We start from the raw sequence: 22,490 nt of genomic DNA on the forward strand, positions 1-22,490 counted from the left end.
ATACAATGCAGTCCTAACATCTCTACCCCAGCGTCTTCACAACAGTTCACACCTCCATTCATGCAACGGTCTCATTACCTCTACAACTCTTAACGACCCTGATATGATTGCTATACTTTTAAACAATTCACAGAGTTTATAAACCAGAAAACTACCCACCATGGATTAGGACTGAAGAGGCCTCTTGGATGAGTGGAGAAATGTCTCCTAGACAACACAGCAAGTCCAGTTGCGTTGATTTACTACTGCTTGATAAGTGTTCAGAGTACACAGCATTCAGAGTGAGACACAGTTTAGATTGACAGCGAATTCAGAGTGACATGATTGTGATTGGTACATGGTTCTGAGTCATACTCTGGTCTAGGTGCTACGATGCAGTAAGGCATTTGATGTACTATATGGCAAATGAAGATTTGTATTCCTTCCTCTTTGACTTGTCACCCTGTTACATAAGTTGATCTAGTCTGTGTCTTTATCATTGTCTTCACTTTGATTCCCAGTGCCTGCAAAATTAGTGTTACACAAACAAACCTGCAAAACTGCTGAAGAACATAATGGTATTGTTCTGTGTTTCATGAGCAACATTCAGTTTGTTTTAAGCTCAAATACAAATTCAGTGTTTTTCCTGCACAGCAAACATCTGCTCTTGTTCCTCACAATCATGTCTTTATCTTGGTCAAGTTATGTTTTGAATATTATTAATGTTACTTCACTACATTGCTAAAAATATCCTTGCTTTTGAACTTCAGTGTTTATGTGAACTTCTAGACACAGAAGAATAAATAATAATATTCCAGCTCTGAGAAAAAACCTGTTTTACCATGGATCCACTAGTCTGATTCAAAAGCAGTCAATCTCTTTCTGTAAAGAGTATTTAATCTTGGAACTCACAGGTTAAGATCTGCGTCATATTTTTGGTCTGAAGATAGTTTTCTGCCAATTTACAAGGCAATGGGGATTGGCTACATTCTGCAGGACTGGACTCCTGGGCTGACCATATGGGCTGGAATTAAACATGCATCAAATGATCATCACCACACCAGAGTAGACAGAACATAGAAGATAGAAAATTATGACATAGTACGGTCCCTTCGGCCCATGTTGTTGTGCCGACCTTTTAACCTACTCCAAGATCAATCTAACCCTTCCCTTACACATAGCTTTCCATTTTTGTATTATCCATATGCCTCTCTAAGAGGTTCTTAAATGTCCATATTGTATCTGTACATCTGCCTCTACCACTATGTCTGGCAATGCATTCCATGAACCAACCACTTTCTGTGTATAAAAAACACTATCTCTGCTATCCCCCCCCCCCCCCCATACAATCCCCTTAAAATTTTGCTTCCTTGTATTAGTCATTTCTGCACTGGGTAAAGGTTTCTGACTGTCCACTCAATCTATGTCTCATTTTATTTTGTACACCTCTGTCATCACCTCTCATCCTCCTTCGCTCCAAAGCTCACTCATTCTCTAATCCAGGCAGCATCCTGGTAAATCTCCTCTGCACCCTCTCAAAAGCTTCCACATCCTTCCTGTAATGAGATAACCAGAAATGAACACAATTATCCAAGTCTAGTCTAACCAGGGATTTACAGAGCTGGAATATTATCTTGCAGCTCTTGAACTCAATTTCCAAACTAATGAAGGCCAACACACCATACGTGTTCTTAACAAACCTATCAACTTGCATGACAATTTTGAGGGATCTATGGATGTTCACTAAGATCCCCCTGTTCCTCCACAATGCAAATAATCCAGCCATTAACCCTGTACTCTACCTTCCAAAATGAATCACTTCATTCTTTTCCTGGTCGAACTACGTCTACCACTTCTCAGCCTAGCTCTGCATCCTGTCAATGTCCCACTATAATCTACAACAACCTTCCACATTATCCACAATTCCACCAACCTTTGTGTTATCTGTAAACTTACAAACCCACCCTTCCACTTCCTCATCCAAGTCATTTATAAAAATCACAAAAAGCAGATCCCTGTAGACACCACTGGACACCGACCTGTAGACAGAGTGCTTTCCATCTATTACTGCCCTCTGCCTTCCATGGTTAAGCCAATTCTGTCTCCTGTATTCAATCGTTTGAAGATGAGGAATGCACCTAAGACCCATCTTCCAGCCAGATGTCCGTAGGGCATGCAGATCATAGCTCATCAAGTACATGAGTGAGTGAGTGAAGCTTCTGTTGGTTAGGGATGACCATGGATGTTACGTCCTAGCTGTCTAGATAGGCAAGCCTGGGCAGTACAATGTGGAGAGCAAGCTGTTGCCCATGTAGCAAGCTCCCCCTCTCCAGCATCTGATGAACTCAAAGGTGGTGGGGAAACTGCTGGAGTCAGTTATCAAGAATGTGATAACAGCACATTTGGAAAGCGGTGAAATCATCGGACAAAGTCAGCATGGATTTGTGAAAGGAAAATCATGTCTGACGAATCTCATAGAATTTTTTCGAGGATGTAACTAGTAGAGTGGATAGGGGAGAACCAGTGGATGTGGTATATTTGGATTTTCAGAAGGCTTTTGACAAGGTCCCACACAGGAGATTAGTGTGCAAACTTAAAGCACACAAGGTATTGGGGGTAAGGTATTGGTGTGGATGGAGAGTTGGTTAGCAGACAGGAAGCAAAGAGTGGGAATAAACGGGACCTTTTCAGAATGGCAGGCGGTGACTGGTGGGGTACCACAAGGCTCAGTGCTGGGACCCCAGTTGTTTACAATATATATTAATGACTTGGATGAGGGAATTAAATGCAGCATCTCCAAGTTTGCGGATGACACGAAGCTGGGGGGCAGTGTTAGCTGTGAGGAGGATGCTAATAGGATGCAGGGTGACTTGGATAGGTTGGGTGAGTGGGCAAATTCATGGCAGATGCAATTTAATGTGGATAAATGTGAAGTTATCCACTTTGGTGGCAAAAATAGGAAAACAGATTATTATCTGAATGGTGGCCGATTAGGAAAAGGGGAGGTGCAACGAGACCTGGGTGTCATTATACACCAGTCATTGAAAGTGGGCATGCAGGTACAGCAGGCGGTGAAAAAGGCGAATGGTATGCTGGCATTTATAGCGAGAGGATTCGAGTACAGGAGCAGGGAGGTACTACTGCAGTTGTACAAGGCCTTGGTGAGACCACACCTGGAGTATTGTGTGCAGTTTTGGTCCCCTAATCTGAGGAAAGACATCCTTGCCATAGAGGGAGTACAAAGAAGGTTCACCAGATTGATTCCTGGGATGGCAGGATTTTCATATGAAGAAAGACTGGATGAACTAGGCTTGTACTCGTTGGAATTTAGAAGATTGAGGGGGGATCTGATTGAAACGTATAAGATCCTAAAGGGATTGGACAGGCTAGATGCAGGAAGATTGTTCCCGATGTTGGGGAAGTCCAGAACGAGGGGCCACAGTTTGAGGATAGAGGGGAAGCCTTTTAGGATCGAGATTAGGAAAAACTTCTTCACACAGAGAGTGGTGAATCTGTGGAATTCTCTGCCACAGGAAGCAGTTGAGGCCAGTTCATTGGCTATATTTAAGAGGGAGTTAGATATGGCCCTTGTGGCTATGGGGGTCAGGGGGTATGGAGGGAAGGCTGGGGCGGGGTTCTGAGTTGGATGATCAGCCATGATCATAATAAATGGCGGTGCAGGCTCGAAGGGCCGAATGGCCTACTCCTGCACCTATTTTCTATGTTTCTATGTTTTTCTATGAACAGCGGAGACTGATACAGTCTGGTACCAGCAGCATGGTAGAAGTTGCCAGTCAACATTGAACTCAAAGTAGTACTGCCTTAGGGACTCCAGCTCCAGATTATTCCCTCACAAGGTCTTCCCCATGAATGGGTATAGCTGCAAGGCAGCAGAGATTTGAGATCAGAGTTTTCCTTCCCTGTACCTAGCGGTATCAAGTACGTAGCCAAGCATATTTGGTGTATGTCTGAAGCCCTTTCAGATACTGCAGTCTAGAGCCTCACTATTCAATGGGTAAGAAAGGATTTCCTCATCTCCCCTTGAATTCTTTCTCCCCTTCACAGTCCTGATGAAAAGTCTTGTCCAGAAACATTGACTGTTTATTCCCCTCCACAGATGCTGCCTGGCCAGCTGAGTTCTTCCAGCATTTTGAGTGTGTTGTTCAGGATTTCCAGTATCTGCAGAATCTCTTTGTTTATCCTTTAACCAGTGTACCCTTTCTTTCTTTAACCAGGCCTTTGATATTTTTATACCAAGTTAAATTTCAACTCAGCCTCCTCTAGTCCAATGCAAACCACCATTGTTTATCTAATCATTCCTCATAGCTTCAATGTCCTGGCAACATCTTTGTCAATCTCTTCTGTAACACCTCCATTGCAATCACATCTCCTTCCCTCATGCTTTATAGGCATCCGTTAGTCTCATGAGACCATGGATTTGTGCCTTGGAAGGTTTCCAGGGTGCAGGCCTGGGCAAGGTTGTATGGAAGACCAGCAGTTGCCCATACTGCAAGCCTCCTCTCTCCACGCCACCGATGTTGTCCAAGGGAAGGACATTAGGACCCATACAGCTTGGCACTGGTGTCATCGCAGAGCAATGTGTGGTTAAGTGCCTTGCTCAAGGACACACACGCTGCCACAGCCAAGGCTCGAACTAGCGACCTTCAGATCACTAGATGAACGCCTTAACCACTTGGCCACGCGCCAACACTTCCCTCATGCTAGCCCACATCATTCATGCAATGCCACTGCTGTATTGTACACCAACTATATCCGATCTATTATGCACTCAGTAAATAGTTCCAGAAAGCCAACTTAGTCAGTTTGCAGATGGTGGTGTTTCCGTAGCAGCCTCTGATCTTGGTATTCAGGTATTACTTCTGATGGGATTATGGAGAAAAAGTGATTTGCATTTTACTAGCATTTTTCATCACGTGAGGATGTCCTAAAGCACACTGCAGACATTGAAGTGTCATTGTTGTATTGTAGGAAATGTTTCAACCAATTTGTGAAATAGCAAAGTGGTAACTAGCAGATAGAATAAAGCACAGAAGCAGTCACTTCAGCTCAAGGTGTCAGGCTTGACTGTCACCTCAATCCAAACTAAACCCCCCTGCTTACACATGATCTATACCCTCCATCCTCTGCCTGTTCATGTGCCCATGATGAAGGTGGCTGAGTTTACAACTGTCTGCAGCTTCTCACCATCCTGTGCGGTAGCCCCTCCTAACCAGTTGGTGATGCAACCAGTCAGAATTCTCTCCACAATATGGGATTGAGTTTAAGAGCTGAGAGGTAATGCTGCAGCTATATAGGACCCTGGTCAGACCCCACTTGGAGTACTGTGCTCAATTCTGGTCGCCTCACTACAGGAAGGACGTGGAAACCATAGAAAGGGTGCAGAGGAGATTTACAAGGATGTTGCCTGGATTGGGAAGCATGCCTTATGAGAATAGGTTGAGTGAACTCAGCCTTTTCTTCTTGGAGTGATGGAGGATGAGAGGTGACCTGATAGAGGTGTACAAGATGATGAGAGGCATTGATTGTATGGATAGTTAGAGGCTTTTCCCCAGGGCTGAAATGGTTAGCACGAGAGGGCATAGTTTTAAGGTGCTTGGGAGTAGGTACGGAGGAGATGTCAGGGGTAAGTTTTTTACGCAGAGAGTGGTGAGTGCGTGGAATGGGCTGCCGGCGGTGGTGGTGGAGGCGGAAACGATAGGGTCTTTTAAGAGACTCCTGGATGGCTACATGGAGCTTAGAAAAATGGAGGGCTATGGGTAAAGCCTATGTAGTTCTAAGGTAGGGACATGTTCGGCACAGCTTTGTGGGCTAAAGGGCCTGTCTTGTGCTGTAGGTTTTCTATGTTTCTATGATATATCTGTGGAATTTTGCTGGAGTCTTTAGTGACATACCAAATCTCATCAAACTCCTAATGAAGTATATCCATGGGGGTGCCTTCATCATAATTGCATCAATATGTTGGTCCCAGGATAGATTCTCACCAAAAGAGATCATAAAATTTATTATTAAATATTGACCCAAGATCACAAAGAAAGTCCTTCTGGCTCATTTTCTACTTTTGTCCATAAGAGTTTCTACATCTCTCTGAGAGAGCCAGTGGAGCATTGGTTGAAGAAGGTGGTCATTCATAATGTGCCATGTTGTATGATGTGGGTGATCAAGGTCTTTCCATGGCCAAATTTTGGCAAATTTTCTACAGAAGTGGTTTGCTATTGCCTTCTTCTGGGCAGTGTCTTTACAATTCGGGTGACCTGAGCTATTGTCAATACTGTTCAGAGATTGTCTGCCAGGCGTCAGTGGTCACATAACCAGCACGAGATATGCATCGGCTGCTCGTACGACCATCCACCACCTGCTCCTGTGGCTTCACGTGACCCTGATTGGGTGGGGGTGGGGGGGCTGTGGCTAAGGCTCATCCCTCCTTTACTCCAGCCCACCACCCAAACAAAAATCAGCTCCTGCTCTGAGCAGTAGATGGTGGATACCCTCAGCTGCGGCTTGGCAATCAACCAAAGGAAAAGGTCAAGTACAGCGTAATTTAGGGAAAAATGTCAAAGTCAAGATTGTCCAGGCTTTGCCATCAGCATGAATCTGCTCAGATGGACTGCAGTTCATTAACAAGTGACTGTTTCCTGGGGGTCTTGGTAGAATGGGACCACCGAAGGAAAGTATTTCCAGCATGGTGCAGCTCACCACAAATGTAGGCATGGGGTCCCATGTTGCCCCAGTGCAGTGCACCCACACAGCTAGCTTTTGCTGTGTGATTATATCCACAGGAGATTAAAATATAGACAAAGTGAGACAGTCAGATAAACAACATACTCAAAATGTTGAAGGAACTCAGCAGGTATGGAAAAGAGTGATCAGTCAACGTTTCTGGCTAAGACCCTTCTTCAGGATTAGGAGACATTCAGATGCTCAGTAAACATCTTCCATTTGTCAGCACCAACTGCTCATCCACTCCCCTCCTCCCACCATGGACTGTCAGTCCAATGAAAACTGGGGCTTGAAATCTGCTGCCATCAGGAAGGTGCTACAGGAGCCTTGGGCCTCACATTACCATGTTCAGGAACAGTTGTTACTCTGCTATTGTCAGGCTCCTGAACTGAGGTGGGTAACTTCACTCACCTCAGCTCTGAACTTACTTCACAACCTATGGAACTCACGTTCAAGGATCTACAACTTACGTTCTCAGTATTATTTATTCACTTATTTATTTATGTATTTATTATTATTAGTACTATTTGTTATTTTTGTATTTTCACAATTTGTTAGTCTTTGTGTGTAGTTTTTCCACTGATTTTGTTGTATTTCTTTGTTCTACTATGAGTGCCTGCAAGAATGTGATGACATATACTGTAGATACTTTGATAATAAATTTACTTTGAACTTTTCCCCAGGGTGGAAATGGCTAATATAAGAAACATAATTTTAAGGTGATTGGAGGAAAGTATTGGGGAGATGTCAGCCGAAGGTTTTCTTACACAGAGGGTGGCGGGTGCATGGAATGCACTGCCTGGGGTACTGGTAGAAGCAGATACATTAAGTACATTTCACTGACTCTTATTTAGGTACATGGAGGGCTATGTAGGAGAGAAGGGTTAGATTGATCTTGGAGTAGGTTAAAAGTCTGACACAACATTGGGGGCTGAAGGGCCTGAATTCTACTGTAGAGTTCTATATTCTCTGCTCTGTGTTCTAACTTTGTTGGCTTCCAAGCCTTGAGATATCAATTCATCACTTTGGAGCAGGACACTTGCTAATGGTTCGTTATGTTTCATTGCTCAGGTCACGATTGGCAGACTTTCTCTCCAACTGCCAGCCCTCCACGCAAGCTGTGAGTGGTTGCTTCAGGGAGAACTATGCGGCCTGCTTGCTCTCCTACTCGGGACTGATAGGTGAGTACAGTCTCCTGGCAGCCCTGCATAGTCACAATGATTCTTCTGCTTTGGTCCAGAGGTATAACACTCAGCTGAGGGCATATCGTGATAACTTCCAAAGGTAGCGAGCTCTGAACGAATGCATTCTAAATGGTGACATCCCATGGCTTCCCTACATCAACCACATCTCCTCCACCATTGGGAAATTAGCCCCATCCCTTCCACTTTCTCCAGCTAGTTACGAGAGAGAATGAAGCATCATTTCCCTGCCTGGCTCTTTTTGGTATTTTTCACACCCCCATGTCTGCTACTTCTATGACTAATAGGAAAGAATGATCAAAGTGAATGCTTACTTTGATTTTTCTCCTGGATTTTACTCGAAGCAATGTGTTGGACTCTCCAGGTTAAAGCAGAGAGGCTGGTGAACCCTCAGGGAGAACAATGTTGAAAGGCTGATCCAACACAGAGCAGAACAGAATAAGATTTATTATCACTGACACACTGTCTGACGTAATTTGTTGCTTTCTGGCAGCAGTACAGTGCAAAGATATAAAAATTTATAAATTACATAAATCAATAAACAGTGCAAAGAAAAAGAATAATGGGGTAGTGATCATGGGTCGCTCAGTGTTTTGGCAACTGCTTCTTTCCCACTGACATCAGATTTTTGAACCGTTTGTGAACCCTTGAGAACTACCTCACTATTTTTCCCCACTTTTGCACTCCCTATTAATTTTTTTATATTTCTTATTGTAATTTTGCATGCATTGCACTGTGCTGTAGTGGGCAAAGGGCCTGATTCTCAGCTGGGGCCACAGTGTTATCAGCAACCCATTAAATTCTTTCTCCCATAAATTCTCCTGAATCCTACCCCTCATTCACTGGGGGCAATTTACAGAAAACACTCTCTATGCAAAAAAAACCTACCTCTGACATCCGCCCTTTACTGTCCTCCAGTCATCTTAAAATTATGCCCCCTTGTTTTAGACATTTCGGTCCTGTGAAAAAGTCTTTTCTGTCCACTCGATCTCCATCTTGTATACCTCTATCAAGACAGCTCTCGTTCTCCTTCACTCCTGAGAGAAAAACCTTGTCATTAGACGTGTTCTCTAATCCAGGCAGCTTCCTGGTACATCTCCTCCGCTCTCTCTCTAAAGATTCTTTATCCTTCCTAAGATGAGGTGACCAGAACGGAATACAAAGAAGTTGGCTCTGTCATCCTCCACTCACATTAAACAGATGTCCTCTGGTATTGGCCATTGCCGGAGTGGGGAAAAGCCAATACCCACTCTATCCATGCCTGGCCGTTCAGGTCACACAGATCACCGCAGAGCTCCACGGAGACAGGCAGAACACTTGAGTTCTCGTCACAGGGCTGTTTAAGCCACACAGGATATTGTTAAAGATCCTATTCCATGGTGTCACACCCAGATTACAGCTGGGTTGGTTATATCAGATTAGCTTCAGTTTTATACTCAATGGCCACTTTATTAGGTACATCTGCACAGCTGCTCATTAATCCAAATCAGCCAATCATGTGGTAGCAACTCGATGCACAAAAGCATGCGAACGAGGTCAGGAGGTTCAGTTGTTGTTCGGGCCAAACATCAGAATGGGGGAGAAATGTGATCTAAGTGACTTTGACCGTGAAATTGATTGTGGGTGGCAGCTGGGATGGTTTGAGACAACAACTGATCTCCTGGAACTTTCTCACAAATTGGTCTATAGAGTTTACAGAGAATGACACAAAAAACAAAAAACATCAGCGAACAACAATGAATGAAGATGCCTTGTTAACAAGAGAGGTCAGAGGAGAATGGGCAGACTGCTGCAAACTGACAGGAACTTAAATAACCACGTGTTCCCACAATGGTGTGCAGAAGAGCATCTCTGAACACGTAGTACATCGAACCTTGAAATGGATGGGTTACAGCAGTAGTAGAGCACAAACACGCACTCAGTGGCTATTTTATTAGGTACAGGAGATATGGAATAAAGTGGTCACTGTGTGTGTTGTCACGTACATCAAAACATGGCTACTTAAGTTTGTCATAGCTGAGGAGGGGGGAAGGTGGGTTGGTGATAAGCTCCCATTACCTATTAAATGATCCTAATGGTGTGCATCTCAAATAGCCTCTGAGAACCAAGTCCAGCTTCTGGCCTGCACATGTGACTTAACTACTAAGCCTAGCAGAACCATTTTTACTGACAGGAGAAGGGATAAAGGGAGTGTAATAAGTACATATAATGTCAAAGAAATGTATACAATATACAACCTGAAATTCGCAAACATCCGCGAAAACAGAGGAGTGCCCCAAAGAATGAATGACAGTTAAATGTTAAAACCCGAAAGCTCCCCCCAAGCTCTCCCCTCCCATGCATAAGAAGCAGCAAAGCAGTGATCACCCCCCTCTCCCCCACCCCCACCAGCAAAAAAGCATCAGCACCCTCCACCGAGCACTCGAGCATACAGCAAAGCATCAACAAAGACTCACACTTGCAGTACCCCCGAAAACTACTTGTTTACTTGGTAATTTGACGTACCACAGGCTCTCCCTCTCCCTAATAAGGGAAAAAGAGGTGTCTCCATTTCACAGCGAGAGGGGAGACATAACAAGCAACTTGCTGATTTATGATGTTAAAAGTCTGTTGCGTTGCTTTTTCCAAGCTCTGTGCCCAGATGGTCGGCTCTGGACACAGGGTTCCCAATGTTCCCTGTTCTCCCGCGACGTCTCAGTCAGGGGCCCCAGCCTTGATCAGCCTGTCTCCAGAGCCACAAAAATCCAGCGCCCTGAAGGCGTGCTAGTCTTCCAGCCTGCGTCCTTGGCATATCGAAAAGTGGCCAGTCACGAGGCCCTGAGGGCCGATCCCATTTCCGCAAAGAACCTTTACTGGTGACTTGAAACCAGTCGCTTTGGGCAGTTGGGGCTCATCAGCTGTGGCAGCTCTTCCAGGAGAAGGAAAACTCTGATCTCAAATCTCCTGTGCCTTGTGGGTCGTGGGGAAGGCTTTGGGAGCAAACCCTGAGGAAAAATCCAGAGCTGGAGTCCCTAAGACGGTCTTACACTGAATGGCAGCTCATGCGATGTCACTGGTGCCAAACTGTATTCGTCTCTGCTGTTCCTTTGGATTTATCAGCTGTATTGGGGGGGGCGGTGGTGTGGGAGCCTGTTGTATGGGTAACAGCTTCTCTGGGCTTGTGTATCAATTGATGGTTCTGCACCAACAATGTAGACAGCTAGGATACAACATTCATGGTAAACCCTGACCAACAGATGGACTCCCACATCAAAATATAGAGTGACACACATCAAAGTTGCTGGTGAACACAGCAGGTCAGGCAGCATCTCTAGGAAGAGGTACAGTCGACATTTCAGGCCGAGACCCTTCGTCAGGACTAAGTGAAGGAAGAGCTAGTAAGAGATTTGTAAGTGGGAGGGGGAGGGGGAGATCCAAAATGATAGGAGAAGACAGGAGTGGGAGGGATGGAGCCAAGAGCTGGACAGGTGATTGGCAAAAGGGATATGAGAGGATCATGGGACAGGAGGTCCAGGGAGAAGGAATGGGGGGGGAACCCAGAGGATGAGCAAGGGGTATAGTCAGAGGGACAGAGGGAGAAAAAGGAGAGAGAGAGAGAAAGAATGTGTGTGTATAAATAACTAACGGATGGGGTACGAGGGGGAGGTGGGGCATTAGCAGAAGTTAGAGAAGTCAATGTTCATGCCATCAGGGGGAGGCCACCTCCCCCTCATACCCCATCCGTTATTTATTTATATACACACATTCTTTCTCTCTCTCTCCTTTTTCTCCCTCTGTTCCTCTGACTATACCCCTTGCCCATCCTCTGGGTTTTCCCCCCCTCCCCTTTTTCCTTCTCCCTGGGCCTCCTGTCCCATGACCCTCTCATATCCCTTTTGCCAATCACTTGTCCAGCTCTTGGCTTCATCCCTCCCCCTCCTGTCTTCTCCTATCATTTTGGATCTCCCTCTCCCCCTCCAACTTCCAAATCTCTCACTAGCTCTTCCTTCCGTTAGTCCTGACGAAGGGTCTCGGCCTGAAACGTCGACTGTGCCTCTTCCTAGAGATGCTGCCTGGCCTGCTGCATTCACCAGCAACTTTGATGTGTGTTGCTTGAATTTCCAGCATCTGCAGAATTCCTCGTGTTTGCGTTTTTAAAAATATAGAATGAAATGTGTTGTTTACATCAGAAGGAAATTGCAGGTGTTAGTTCTTAATGACAGAGACTGTCCATCTACCCTCACCCCATTCCTGCTTCTTGGCTACACTGGGAACAATGGGATGGCCTGTGGCAAAACAAATTAGTTCCTCTCCCTCTAAACTGGTTCACTGCCTTTCTAGCTGGGCCTGTGACAACTCAGAGGAGTTGGTTATATAAAGGTTTTTAAAAATACCTCTCGTCAGATTGATTGTGAAAGGTAAAGCAAAAACTGCTGTGTGCCATCTTTATATAAAAAAATATCCTTGGGGATGGTTTTGAAAAATCTAATGTACACGTGGGTCTGAACTTCACGGCAGTGTTCCCCAGAATAAGTCACAGTGCTACTGGCAATCAATAAAACTCCAAAATGGCCAGGCCAGCCTGTGGATACAGGGCATGTGAAAAGCCTCCTTCACCAAATGTGGCCTTAAAGAAAATTATTTTACAAATTCAGGCAAATCATATGCAGGGGAAAACTTCAAAGCCTTTTCTCTTCCTGCTAGGCCGAGGTCAGACCGAGTGCATTCCAATGAAATAGATGAAAGCACCAATTCCATCCATGCTTAGTACTTTCAAATCAAACTGATTGAGCTATAAATTGCTCCTTTGAAAGTTTGTGGCCTAATGTTTAATTCCAGGTAGATGTAGACGAAGTTAAATTCCTTCTCTAAAAGGAAATTATCTCTGGTTCCTTTGCTTGGGCCTGGTCGTTCTGATGTTCTGTCAGGAACTGTTACTGAGATACATCATCTCCAAATCAAGACAGCCCAACACACCCTGCTGAGGGGTACCAGTCTGGAGAATTCTAATCACAGTATTTGACTTTCACTCTGTCTGGCTATTTCAGTATTATGTAACACACACAAAATGCTGGTGGAACGCAGCAGGCCAGGCAGCATCTATAGGAAGTACAGTCAAGTTTCGGGCCGAGAGTTAGTCCTGACGAAGGGTCTTGGCCCGAAACGTCGACTGTACTTCTTCCTATAGATGCTGCCTGGCCTGCTGCCTTCAACCAGCATTTTGTGTGTGTTGCCTGAGTTTCCAGCATCTGCAGATTTTGACATGTTTCAGTATTATGTTTTTTTTTAGAGATATCATGCCCCTTCCACCCCACTGAGCTGCACCGCCCAGTAACCCTAGCCTCACAGGACCACTTACAATGAACAATTAACCTGCTAACTGGTACGTCTTTGGACTGTGGGAGGAAACCAGAGCAAACAGAGGAAACCCACATGCACACCGGACACACATTAAAAATTTCTTACAGAGGATGCTGGAATTGAGCTCTGACCTCAGACACAGAAAGCTGTAATAGCGTCAATTTAACTACTATGCTACCATGGTGCCCCATATTCCTCAAAATATATACAAACATTTATTAATGTCCTTTGTGCCAGTTCATCTTTAGAGGCAAAGCCAGTGTATAACGTCAACCTGTAACTACACTTCAGACAGTGCTTTTAAGCCATCTTCCCCCTAATCTTCCCTGGGGCCTCCTGTCCCATGATCCTCTCATATCCCCTTTGCCTATCACCTGTCCAGCTCTTGGCTCCATCCTCCCCCTCCTGTCCTCTCCTATCATTTTGGATCTCCCCCTCCACCTCCCACTTTGCTAACTCTTCCTTCAGTTAGTCCTGACGAAGGGTCTCGGCCTGAAACGTCGACTGTACCTCTTCCTAGAGATGCTGCCTGGCCTGCTGCGTTCACCAGCAACTTTGATGTGTGTTCCCCCTAATATGGCAGGGGGATGGGAACCAGGATGATAGAGCTGAGGATGAGTAAGCAGGTTTACACGTAGATGTTAAGTGTAACATGAATGTAAAGAAGGACAAGCCATTGATTGGGGACAAATGGAGACAGAGCAAAGAGTTAAGTTGTACTACAGAAGCAAAATTCAGAAGGGCAAAGAGAGCAGGACTGAAGGTGCTGTATTTAAATGCGCATAGCATTTGGAGAAAGGTGGACAAACTCGTGGCACAATTTGAGATTGGTCAGTATGATATTGTGGGCATCACTGAGTCGTGGCTGAAAGAAGGCCAGAGTGGGAGTTTAACATCAAAGGATATACTTGGTATCGAAAGGACAGGCAGGAAGGCATCGGTGGTGGTGTGGCTCTGTAGGTAAGAGATGGAATTACATCTTTAGAAAGTGGTGACATAGGGTCAGAGAATGTTGAATCTTTGTGGGTGGAGTTAAGAAACTGCAAGGGCTGAAAAAAACATTATGAGAAACATCTAGGCCTCCAAATAGTAACCAAGATGTGGGGTTGAGATTGCAAAGTTTGCTGGAAAAGGCATGTAATAAGGGTGATGACACAATCGTAATGGGGGACTCCAATACTTCAATATGCAAGGGGATTGGGAAAATCAGGTTGGTGTCGGATCGCAAGAGAGGGAATTGGTTGAGTGCCTACCTTCTAGGGCAGCAGTTGTTTGGGCAGGAGATCGGTGTGTCGTGGGAGATGGAAGATCTAAGCCTGTGTGCCCAGAGACCTGAGATTTTTGGGCACAGAGCTCGGAAAAAGTGAGGCAATGGACCTTTAACGTTGTAAACCAGCGAGTTGTTTGTTATGTCTCCCCTCTCACTGTGAAACAGACACACCTCTTTCTCCTTTATTAGGGAGAGAGAGAGAGCCTGTGGTATGTCAAATACTGGGTGAATGAGCAGTCTTTGGAGCACTGCAAGTCTGTGTCTTTGCTGTTGCTTTGCTCATGCTTGAGTGCTTGGTGGCGGCTGCTGATGCTTTTTCTGCCAGTGGGGGAGGGGGATTGTCACTTGCTGCCGTTTACATGTGGGAGGGAGGGGAGCTGGGGGGGGCTTTGGGGTTCTAACATCTAACTGTCACTCATTCTTTGGGGCACTCCTCCGTTTTCATGGATGGTTACGAAGAGAAAGCATTTCAGGATGTATATTGTATACATTTCTCTGACATTAAATGACATTTCAGGATGTATATTGTATACATTTCTCTGACATTAAATTAACCTTTGAAACTGTTGAGCTTACACTTGAGCCTACTCAGGGAAAGGCTGTCTTGGATTGGGTGTTGTGTAATAACCCAGATCTTATTAGGGAGTTTAACATAAAGGGACCCTGAGGAGGCAGTGATCATAATATGATTGAATCAAACTGCAATTTGAGAGGAAAAAGCACAAGTCAGATGTATCAGATTCGCAATGGAATAAAGGGAATTACAGAGCTATGACAGAGGAGCTTGCCCAGGTGGATTGGAGGAGGATACTGGTGGGGATAATGGCAGAGCAGCGATGGCTGAAGTTTCTGGGAATAAATCACAAGCCTGCACAGTAGATATGTCCCACAAAGGAAGAACTTCACAAATGGCAGGAGTAGACAACCGTAGCTGACAAAAGAAGTTAAGGACTGCATAAAAACCAGTGAAAGGGTACTTAAGGAGAGTGAGAAAGTGAATTATTAGGTAGCTTTTAAAATCCAACTAAAGGCAACTAAAAACGCTATAAGAAGGGAAAAGATGAAGTACAAGAGCAGACTAGCCAATAGTGTAAAGTAGGATACCAGAAGTTTTTTCCAGTTATATTAAAAGGGAGGGAAGATTTGATATTGGACCAATGGAAAATGATGCTGATGAGGTCGTAATAGGGGCAAAGAAATGGCAGATGAATTTTTTTTTAGATTATGAGAACACTCAGTCCTCTTTTATTGTCATTTAGAAATGCGTACATGCATTAAGAAATGATACAATTTAAAGGATACTTTTCATCTGTCTTCACTGTGGAAAACACTAGCAGTGTGCCAGAGGTCCGTGAGTGTCAGGGATCAGAAGTGAGTGCCATTGCTATTACAAAGGAGAAAGTGTAAGGCAAACTCCAAGGACTTAAGGTGGATAAGTCAGCTGGACCAGATGAACTATATCCCAGAGTCCTGAGAGAGGTTGCTGAAGAGATAATGAATGCATTGGTCATGATCTATCAAGAATCATTTAATCCTGGCATGGTCCTAGGGAACTGGAAGACTGCAAATGACACTCCACTCTATAAGAAGGGAGGAAGGCAAAAGAAAGGAAATTATAGGCCAGTTAACCCAACCACAGTGGTTGGGAAGTGTTGGAGTCTATATTTATTGAGGATGAGGTTTCGAGGTACTTGGAGACTAATGATAAAATAAGTCAAAGTCAGCATAGTTTCCGTCAAGGGAAGTCTTGCCTGACAAATCTGTTAGAGTTCTTTGAGGAAGTAACAAGCAGGGTGGATAAAGGAGAGGCAGTGGATGTCATTCACTTGGATTTTCAGAAGGCGTTTGATAAGGTACCACTCATGAGGCTGCTTAAGATGAACTCCCACCATGTTACAGGAAAGATACTGGCATGGGTAGCAGGATGGCTGACAGGTAGGAGGTAGCGAGTGGGAATAAAAGGAGCCTTCTCTGGTTAGCTGCCAGTGACTAGTGGTGTTCGTCAGGAATCAGTATAAGGACTGCTGCCTTTCACATTGTTTGGGAATGACTTAGATAATGGAATTGATGGCTGTGTGGCAAAGTTGGCAGATGATACAAAGATAGGTGGAGGGGTAGGTAATGTTGAGGAAGCAAAGCGATTGCAGCAGGACTTGGACAAATTGGAAGAATGGGCAAAACAGTGCCAGATGGAATGCAGTGTTGGGAAACGTATGACAATGCATTTTGGAGAGAGGAACAATAGGGAGGACTATTATCTAAATGGGGAGAAGGTTCAAACATCAGAGGTGCAGAGGTTATTGGGAGTCCTCGTGCAATACTCCAGAAGTTTAACTTAGAGGTTGAGTCTGTGGTAAAGAAGGCAAATGCAATTTTGGCACTATTTCAAGGAGAATAGAATATAAAAGCAAAGAGATAATGCTGAGCCTTCAGAAGACACTGGTCAGGCCACACTTTAGTGTTGTCAACAGTTTTGGGCCCCATATTGAACTGAATTGAATTGACTTTATTATTTACATCCTTCATACACATGAGGAGTAAAAATCCTTACGTTACGTCTGTCTAGATGTGCAAGTTGCAATTTGTAGTAATTTATAATAAATAGTATGTACAACACGACAGTCAACATAGCATAGAAATACAGTTGTGTCAGCATGAATTAATCAGTCTGATGGCCTGGTGGTAGAAGCTGTCCCGAAGCCTATTGGTCCTGGCTTTTATGCTGCAGTACTGTTTCCCGGATGGTAGCAGCTGCAACAGTTTGTGGTTGGGGTGACTCGGGTTCCCAATGATCCTTCGGGCCCTTTTAACACACCTGTCCTTGTAAATGTCCTGAATAGTGGGAAGTTCACATCTACAGATGCACTAGGCTGTCCGCACCACTCTCTGCAGAGTCCTGCGATTGAGGGAGGTACAGTTCCCATACCAGGCAGTGATGCAGCCAGTCAGGATGCTCTCAAATATGTCCCTGTAGAAAGTTCTTAGGATTTTGGGTCCATACCAAACTTCCTCAACTGTCTGAAATGAAAGAGGCGCTGTTGTGCCTTTTTCACCACACAGTTGGTGTGTACACACCACGTGAGATCCACAGTGATGTTTATGCCGAGGAACTTAAAGCTGTTCACCCTCTCAACCCCAGATCCATTGATGTCAATAGGGACTAGCCTGTCTCCGTTCCTCCTGTAATCCACAACCAGTTCCTTTGTTTTTGTGACATTGAGGGAGAGGTTGTTTTCTTGACACCACTGTGTCAGAGTGATGACTTCTTCTCTGTAGGCTGCCCCATTATTATTTGAGATAAGGCCAATCAGTGTAGTTTCGTCAGCAAATTTAATTAGCAGATTGGAGCTGTGGTTGGCAACACAGAAAATATCTCAGAAAAGATGAATTGTCATTGAAGAGAGTCCAGAGGGGGTTTACGAGGATGATTTTGGGAATGAAGGGGTTAACATGTGAGGAGTGTTTGGCAGCTTTGGGCCTGTACTCACTGAAATTTAGGAGAATGTAGAGAGATCTCACTGAAACTTACCGAATGTTGAAAGGACTAGATAGGGTGGATGTGGAGAGGATGTTTTCTTTAGTGGGGGTATCCAGAACTAAAGGGCACCATCTCAACACCAAGGGGTGTCCCTTTAGAACAGACGTAAAGAAGAATTATTTTTAACCAGAGAGCAGTGAATCTGTGAAATTCTGTGCCACAGACTGCGGTGGAGGCCAAGTCTGTGTGTTTAGTTAAGAGGGAAGTTAATCATTTCCTGATCGTTCAGGGCATCAAAGGATATGGCAAGAAGGAAGGTGTATGGGGTTGAGTGGGATCCGGGAACAGCCATGATGGAATGACAGAGCAGCCTTGATGGGCTGAATGGCCTAATTCTGCTCCTATATCTTCTGGACTTCTGGTCTTAAGGTCTTAAGTCTGTGCAGTGAAGGAGCTCCCACTGAGTTGTGGGTGAGTACTTCATAGGAATAAGGCCCAGTGTCTATAGAATGGTAATGGCTAGACTGTGTGGACATTGCAGGAAGCCAAGGCAGACATCGAGCAGAGTGCAAACATGGTACAGAGAGCAGACACTGTGCAGAGTCCGTGCAGAGGGCAGACATGGTACAGAGACAATAGACAATAGGTGCAGGAGTAGGCCATTCAGCCCTTCGAGCCAGCACTGCCATTCACTGTGATCATGGCTGATCACTCACAATCAATATCCAGTTCCTGCCTTATCCCCATAACCTTTGATTCCGCTATCTTTAAGAGCTCTATCCATCTCTTTCTTGAAAACATCCAGAGACTTGGCCTCCACTGCCTTCTGGGGCAGAGCATTCCACATATCCACCACTCTCTGGGTGAAAAAGTTTTTCCTCAACTCCGTTCTAAATGGCCTACCCCTTATTCTTAAACTGTGGCCTCTGGTTCTGGACTCACCCATCAGCGGGAACATGCTTTCTGCCTCCAGCGTGTCCAATCCCTTAATAATCTTACATGTTTCAATCAGATCCCCTCTCATCCTAAATTCCAGAGTATACAAGCCCAGTCGCTCCAATCTTTCGACATATGACAGTCCCGCCATCCTGGGAATTAACCTTGTGAACCTACACTGCACTCCCTCAATAGCAAGAATGTCCTTCCTCAAATTTGGAGACCAAAACTGTACACAATACTCCAGGTGTGGTCTCACCAGGGCCCTGTACAGCTACAGAAGGACCTCTTTGCTCTTATACTCAATTCCCCTTGTTATGAAGGCCAGCATGCCATTAGCTTTCTTCACTACCTGCTCTACTTGCATGCTTGCTTTCAGTGACTGATGTACAAGAACACCTAGATCTTGTTGTGCTTCCCCTTTTCCTAACTTGTCACCATTTAGATAATAATCTGCCTTCCTGAGAGCAGACACTGTGCAGAGTGCAGAGGACAGACATGGTACAGAGCGTAGACGCTGTGCAGAGTGCAGAGGGCAGACATGGTACAGAGTGTAGACACTGCGCAGAGTGCAGAGGACAGACATGGTACAGAGCATAGACGCTGTGCAGAGTGCAGAGGGCAGACATGGTACAGAGTGTAGACGCTGTGCAGAGTGCAGAGGGCAGACATGGTACAGAGTGTAGACACTGCGCAGAGTGCAGAGGACAGACATGGTACAGAGCATAGACGCTGTGCAGAGTGCAGAGGGCAGACATGGTACAGAGTGTAGACACTGTGCAGAGGGCAGACTCCGTGCAGAGGGCAGATATGGTACAGAGTGTAGATGCCATGCAGAGGGCTGACTCCATGCAGAGGACAGACTCTGTGCAGAGGGCAGACTCTGTGCAGAGGACAGACGCCGTGCAGAGGGCAGACTCCGTGCAGAGGGCATACAGAGAACAGAGTGAAGAGACCATAGAGAGTGCAGACACAGGACAGAGTGCAGACACTACACAGTCCCTGGCTGAACAAATCCTCTGAGTGTTGGACTCTGCTTTGTGCAAACTTTTCTGAGTGTGGAAGTTCAGTAAGATAGCAGACATAATGCAGTTACCAGGCTGAACCAGGTCCCTGAAAGCCTGAACTCTCCTTTGTACAGCCTTTCTGTTCAAGCCTGGGAACCAAGGTCCCTGAGCTTACTAAAACAAGATAAAGATGCAAATGAAAAATTATGGGGAGCTCTTACTATTGGTCATTTATTTTACCAGTTTCAAGTGTTATTGGCATTTGATACATAGATTTAATTTGGTTATTAACACCTGAATTATTTATTATGATTGGTAATTAAATATGCAAAAGATCAGATTCAGAAGTGCAGAGAATCACAATTGAAGCAATATTTGTATACAACCAGTCAATGTCTGTATAAAAATGGCTTTCTTTTGTTCAGACTTCAGAACATCATGGTGACAGGGGACTGGCTGTTCTCCTTGTGCACAAGTAAATAAAAGTGTGATTGAGGAATGATTGTGAGGTTTCAGAGTTAAATTAATCTGCAACACAAAGTGTTGACAGCAACAAAATGCAGGAGTAACTCAACAAGTCAGACATACGTGTATTCCTCAACCAAAAGGCACATCACCTCTACTCTCTCTTTCTTTGAGAAACCCAGAAGGAAGGAGGTACAGGAGCCTCAGGACTCACACCACCTGGTTCAGGAACAGTTATTACCCCTCAACCATAAGACCCTTGAAGCAGGGAAGATAACTTCACTCAACTTCACCCACCCCATCACTGAACTGTTCCCACAACCTGTGGACTCAATTTCAAGGACTCTTCATCTCATGTTCCCAATATTTATTGCTTATTTATTGTTATTATTATCACTGTTTCTTTTTGTATTTTTTACACATTGGTTGGTTGTCCATCCTGTTGGGTGCAGTCTTTCATTGATTCTATTCTGTTTCTGTACTTACTGTGATTGATCGCAAGAAAATGAATCTCAGGGTTGTAAATAGTGACATATATGTCCAGTACTTTGATAATAAATTTACTTTGAACTCTGATCATTTGCTTGAGCATTAGGTGACATATCTTAACACTCTCCATTCTCTCTGCTTCGTTCTCCACAGGTAGTGACATGACCCCAAATTACGTGGACACAACAGACATTGTAGTGGCTCCCTGGTGTACATGTAGCGGCAGCGGGAACCAGAAGGAAGAATGCGACAAGTTTCTGAACTATTTTAAAGAAAACATCTGCCTCAGTAAGTGGGGTGTTGTCATCGACGGGGCATGGGCATTGATACCACTCTGAAAAGAGTATTTTTAGCCCCAGCTTCCACAATTCCTAAGGTCCCAGGTTTACATTAAGTACAAAAAGCTGCTGGTGACAATTGATTAGACTTCTTAGCTGATGTGCAGGGAGGAGAAAACATTGGAATCCATGTAAGAGAAGTGTTGGAGTAACCTTTGATAATTACTAAAGTGCTGTGTGATTCATACAGTTCAAGGTAGGATCTCTTACTTGTTGTGAGATCAGTGATGAAGTAGGAATCTGCATGGCATGGAGTGTCACACTCTCAGGCATTTATAATTTTGAATCTCATCCAGAGACTCACATCCATTAATTATGCAGGCTTTGGCCTGTGTAGGGGTAACTAGAGAAGAGAACAGTACAGCACAGTATCAGGCCCTTCTGCCTACGATGTTGTGCAGAACCAAATTAGCCAAAACTAATGCGTATGCTTGCACAATGTCCATGTTGCTTTGTTTTTCTCACATTCATGTACCTATCTACACGTCTCATAAATGTCTCTGTTGTACCTGCCTCTACCACCACCCCAGGCAGTTCATTGCAGGCACCCACCACTCTGTCTGTGTAAAAAGCTTGCCCCTCACATCTCCTTTGAAAGTACCCCCTTTGCATGTTCTCTTTTATTAGATGTTTCAACACTGGGGAACAGATACTCACTGCCTACGCAATCTATGCCCTTCATATTCTTATAAACCTCTGTCAGACCTCCCTCAGCTTCCACTGCTCCAGAGAAAACAACCCACTTGTGTCCAACTTCTTATGATAGCACATGCCCTGTAATCCAGGCAGCATCCGGGTAAACCTATTCTGCACCCTTTCCAAAGTCTCAACATGCTTCCTGTAATGGGGTGACCAGAACTGTATGAAATACTCCAGATGTGGCCCAATTAGAGTCTGAAGAAGCTGCAACATAATCTCCTGACTTTTGAACTCAGTGCCTCATTGAATAAAAGCAAGCATTCTGTAAGCCTTTTAAACCACCCTCTCAACCTGTGTAGTCACTTTCAAGCAGCTATGAACTTGGACCCCAAGATCCTACTGCTCAGCAACACTGTTGTGGATCTTGCCCCTAACAGTATATGTACTGTCTCTTTACATTTGACATACAATGGTACAACACCTCACATTTAGCTGGGTGAAACTCCATCTGCCATTTCTCCACCCATATCTGCAACTCATCTATACCGTGCTATATTCTTTGCCAGTCTTCTACACTGTCCACAACACCACCAGTGTTCATGTCAACTG

The 22,490-nt window shown here is 44.7% G+C and overlaps 1 protein-coding gene across 1 annotated transcript in view; it reads left to right on the plus strand.

Annotated features, from left to right (window-relative positions):
* Positions 1 to 22,490, plus strand: part of gfra2b (GDNF family receptor alpha 2b) — a 485,436-nt gene that overhangs the window by 420,076 nt on the left and 42,870 nt on the right. The window contains exons 5-6 of the mRNA XM_072266823.1: positions 7,789 to 7,898; positions 21,058 to 21,192. Of these exons, the coding sequence (XP_072122924.1) occupies positions 7,789 to 7,898; positions 21,058 to 21,192 (245 nt within the window). The remainder of the gene's footprint in view (positions 1 to 7,788; positions 7,899 to 21,057; positions 21,193 to 22,490) is intronic.

The sequence above is a fragment of the Mobula birostris genome, chromosome 8 (assembly GCF_030028105.1).
Source record: "Mobula birostris isolate sMobBir1 chromosome 8, sMobBir1.hap1, whole genome shotgun sequence".
NCBI classification, from domain to species: domain Eukaryota; kingdom Metazoa; phylum Chordata; class Chondrichthyes; order Myliobatiformes; family Myliobatidae; genus Mobula; species Mobula birostris.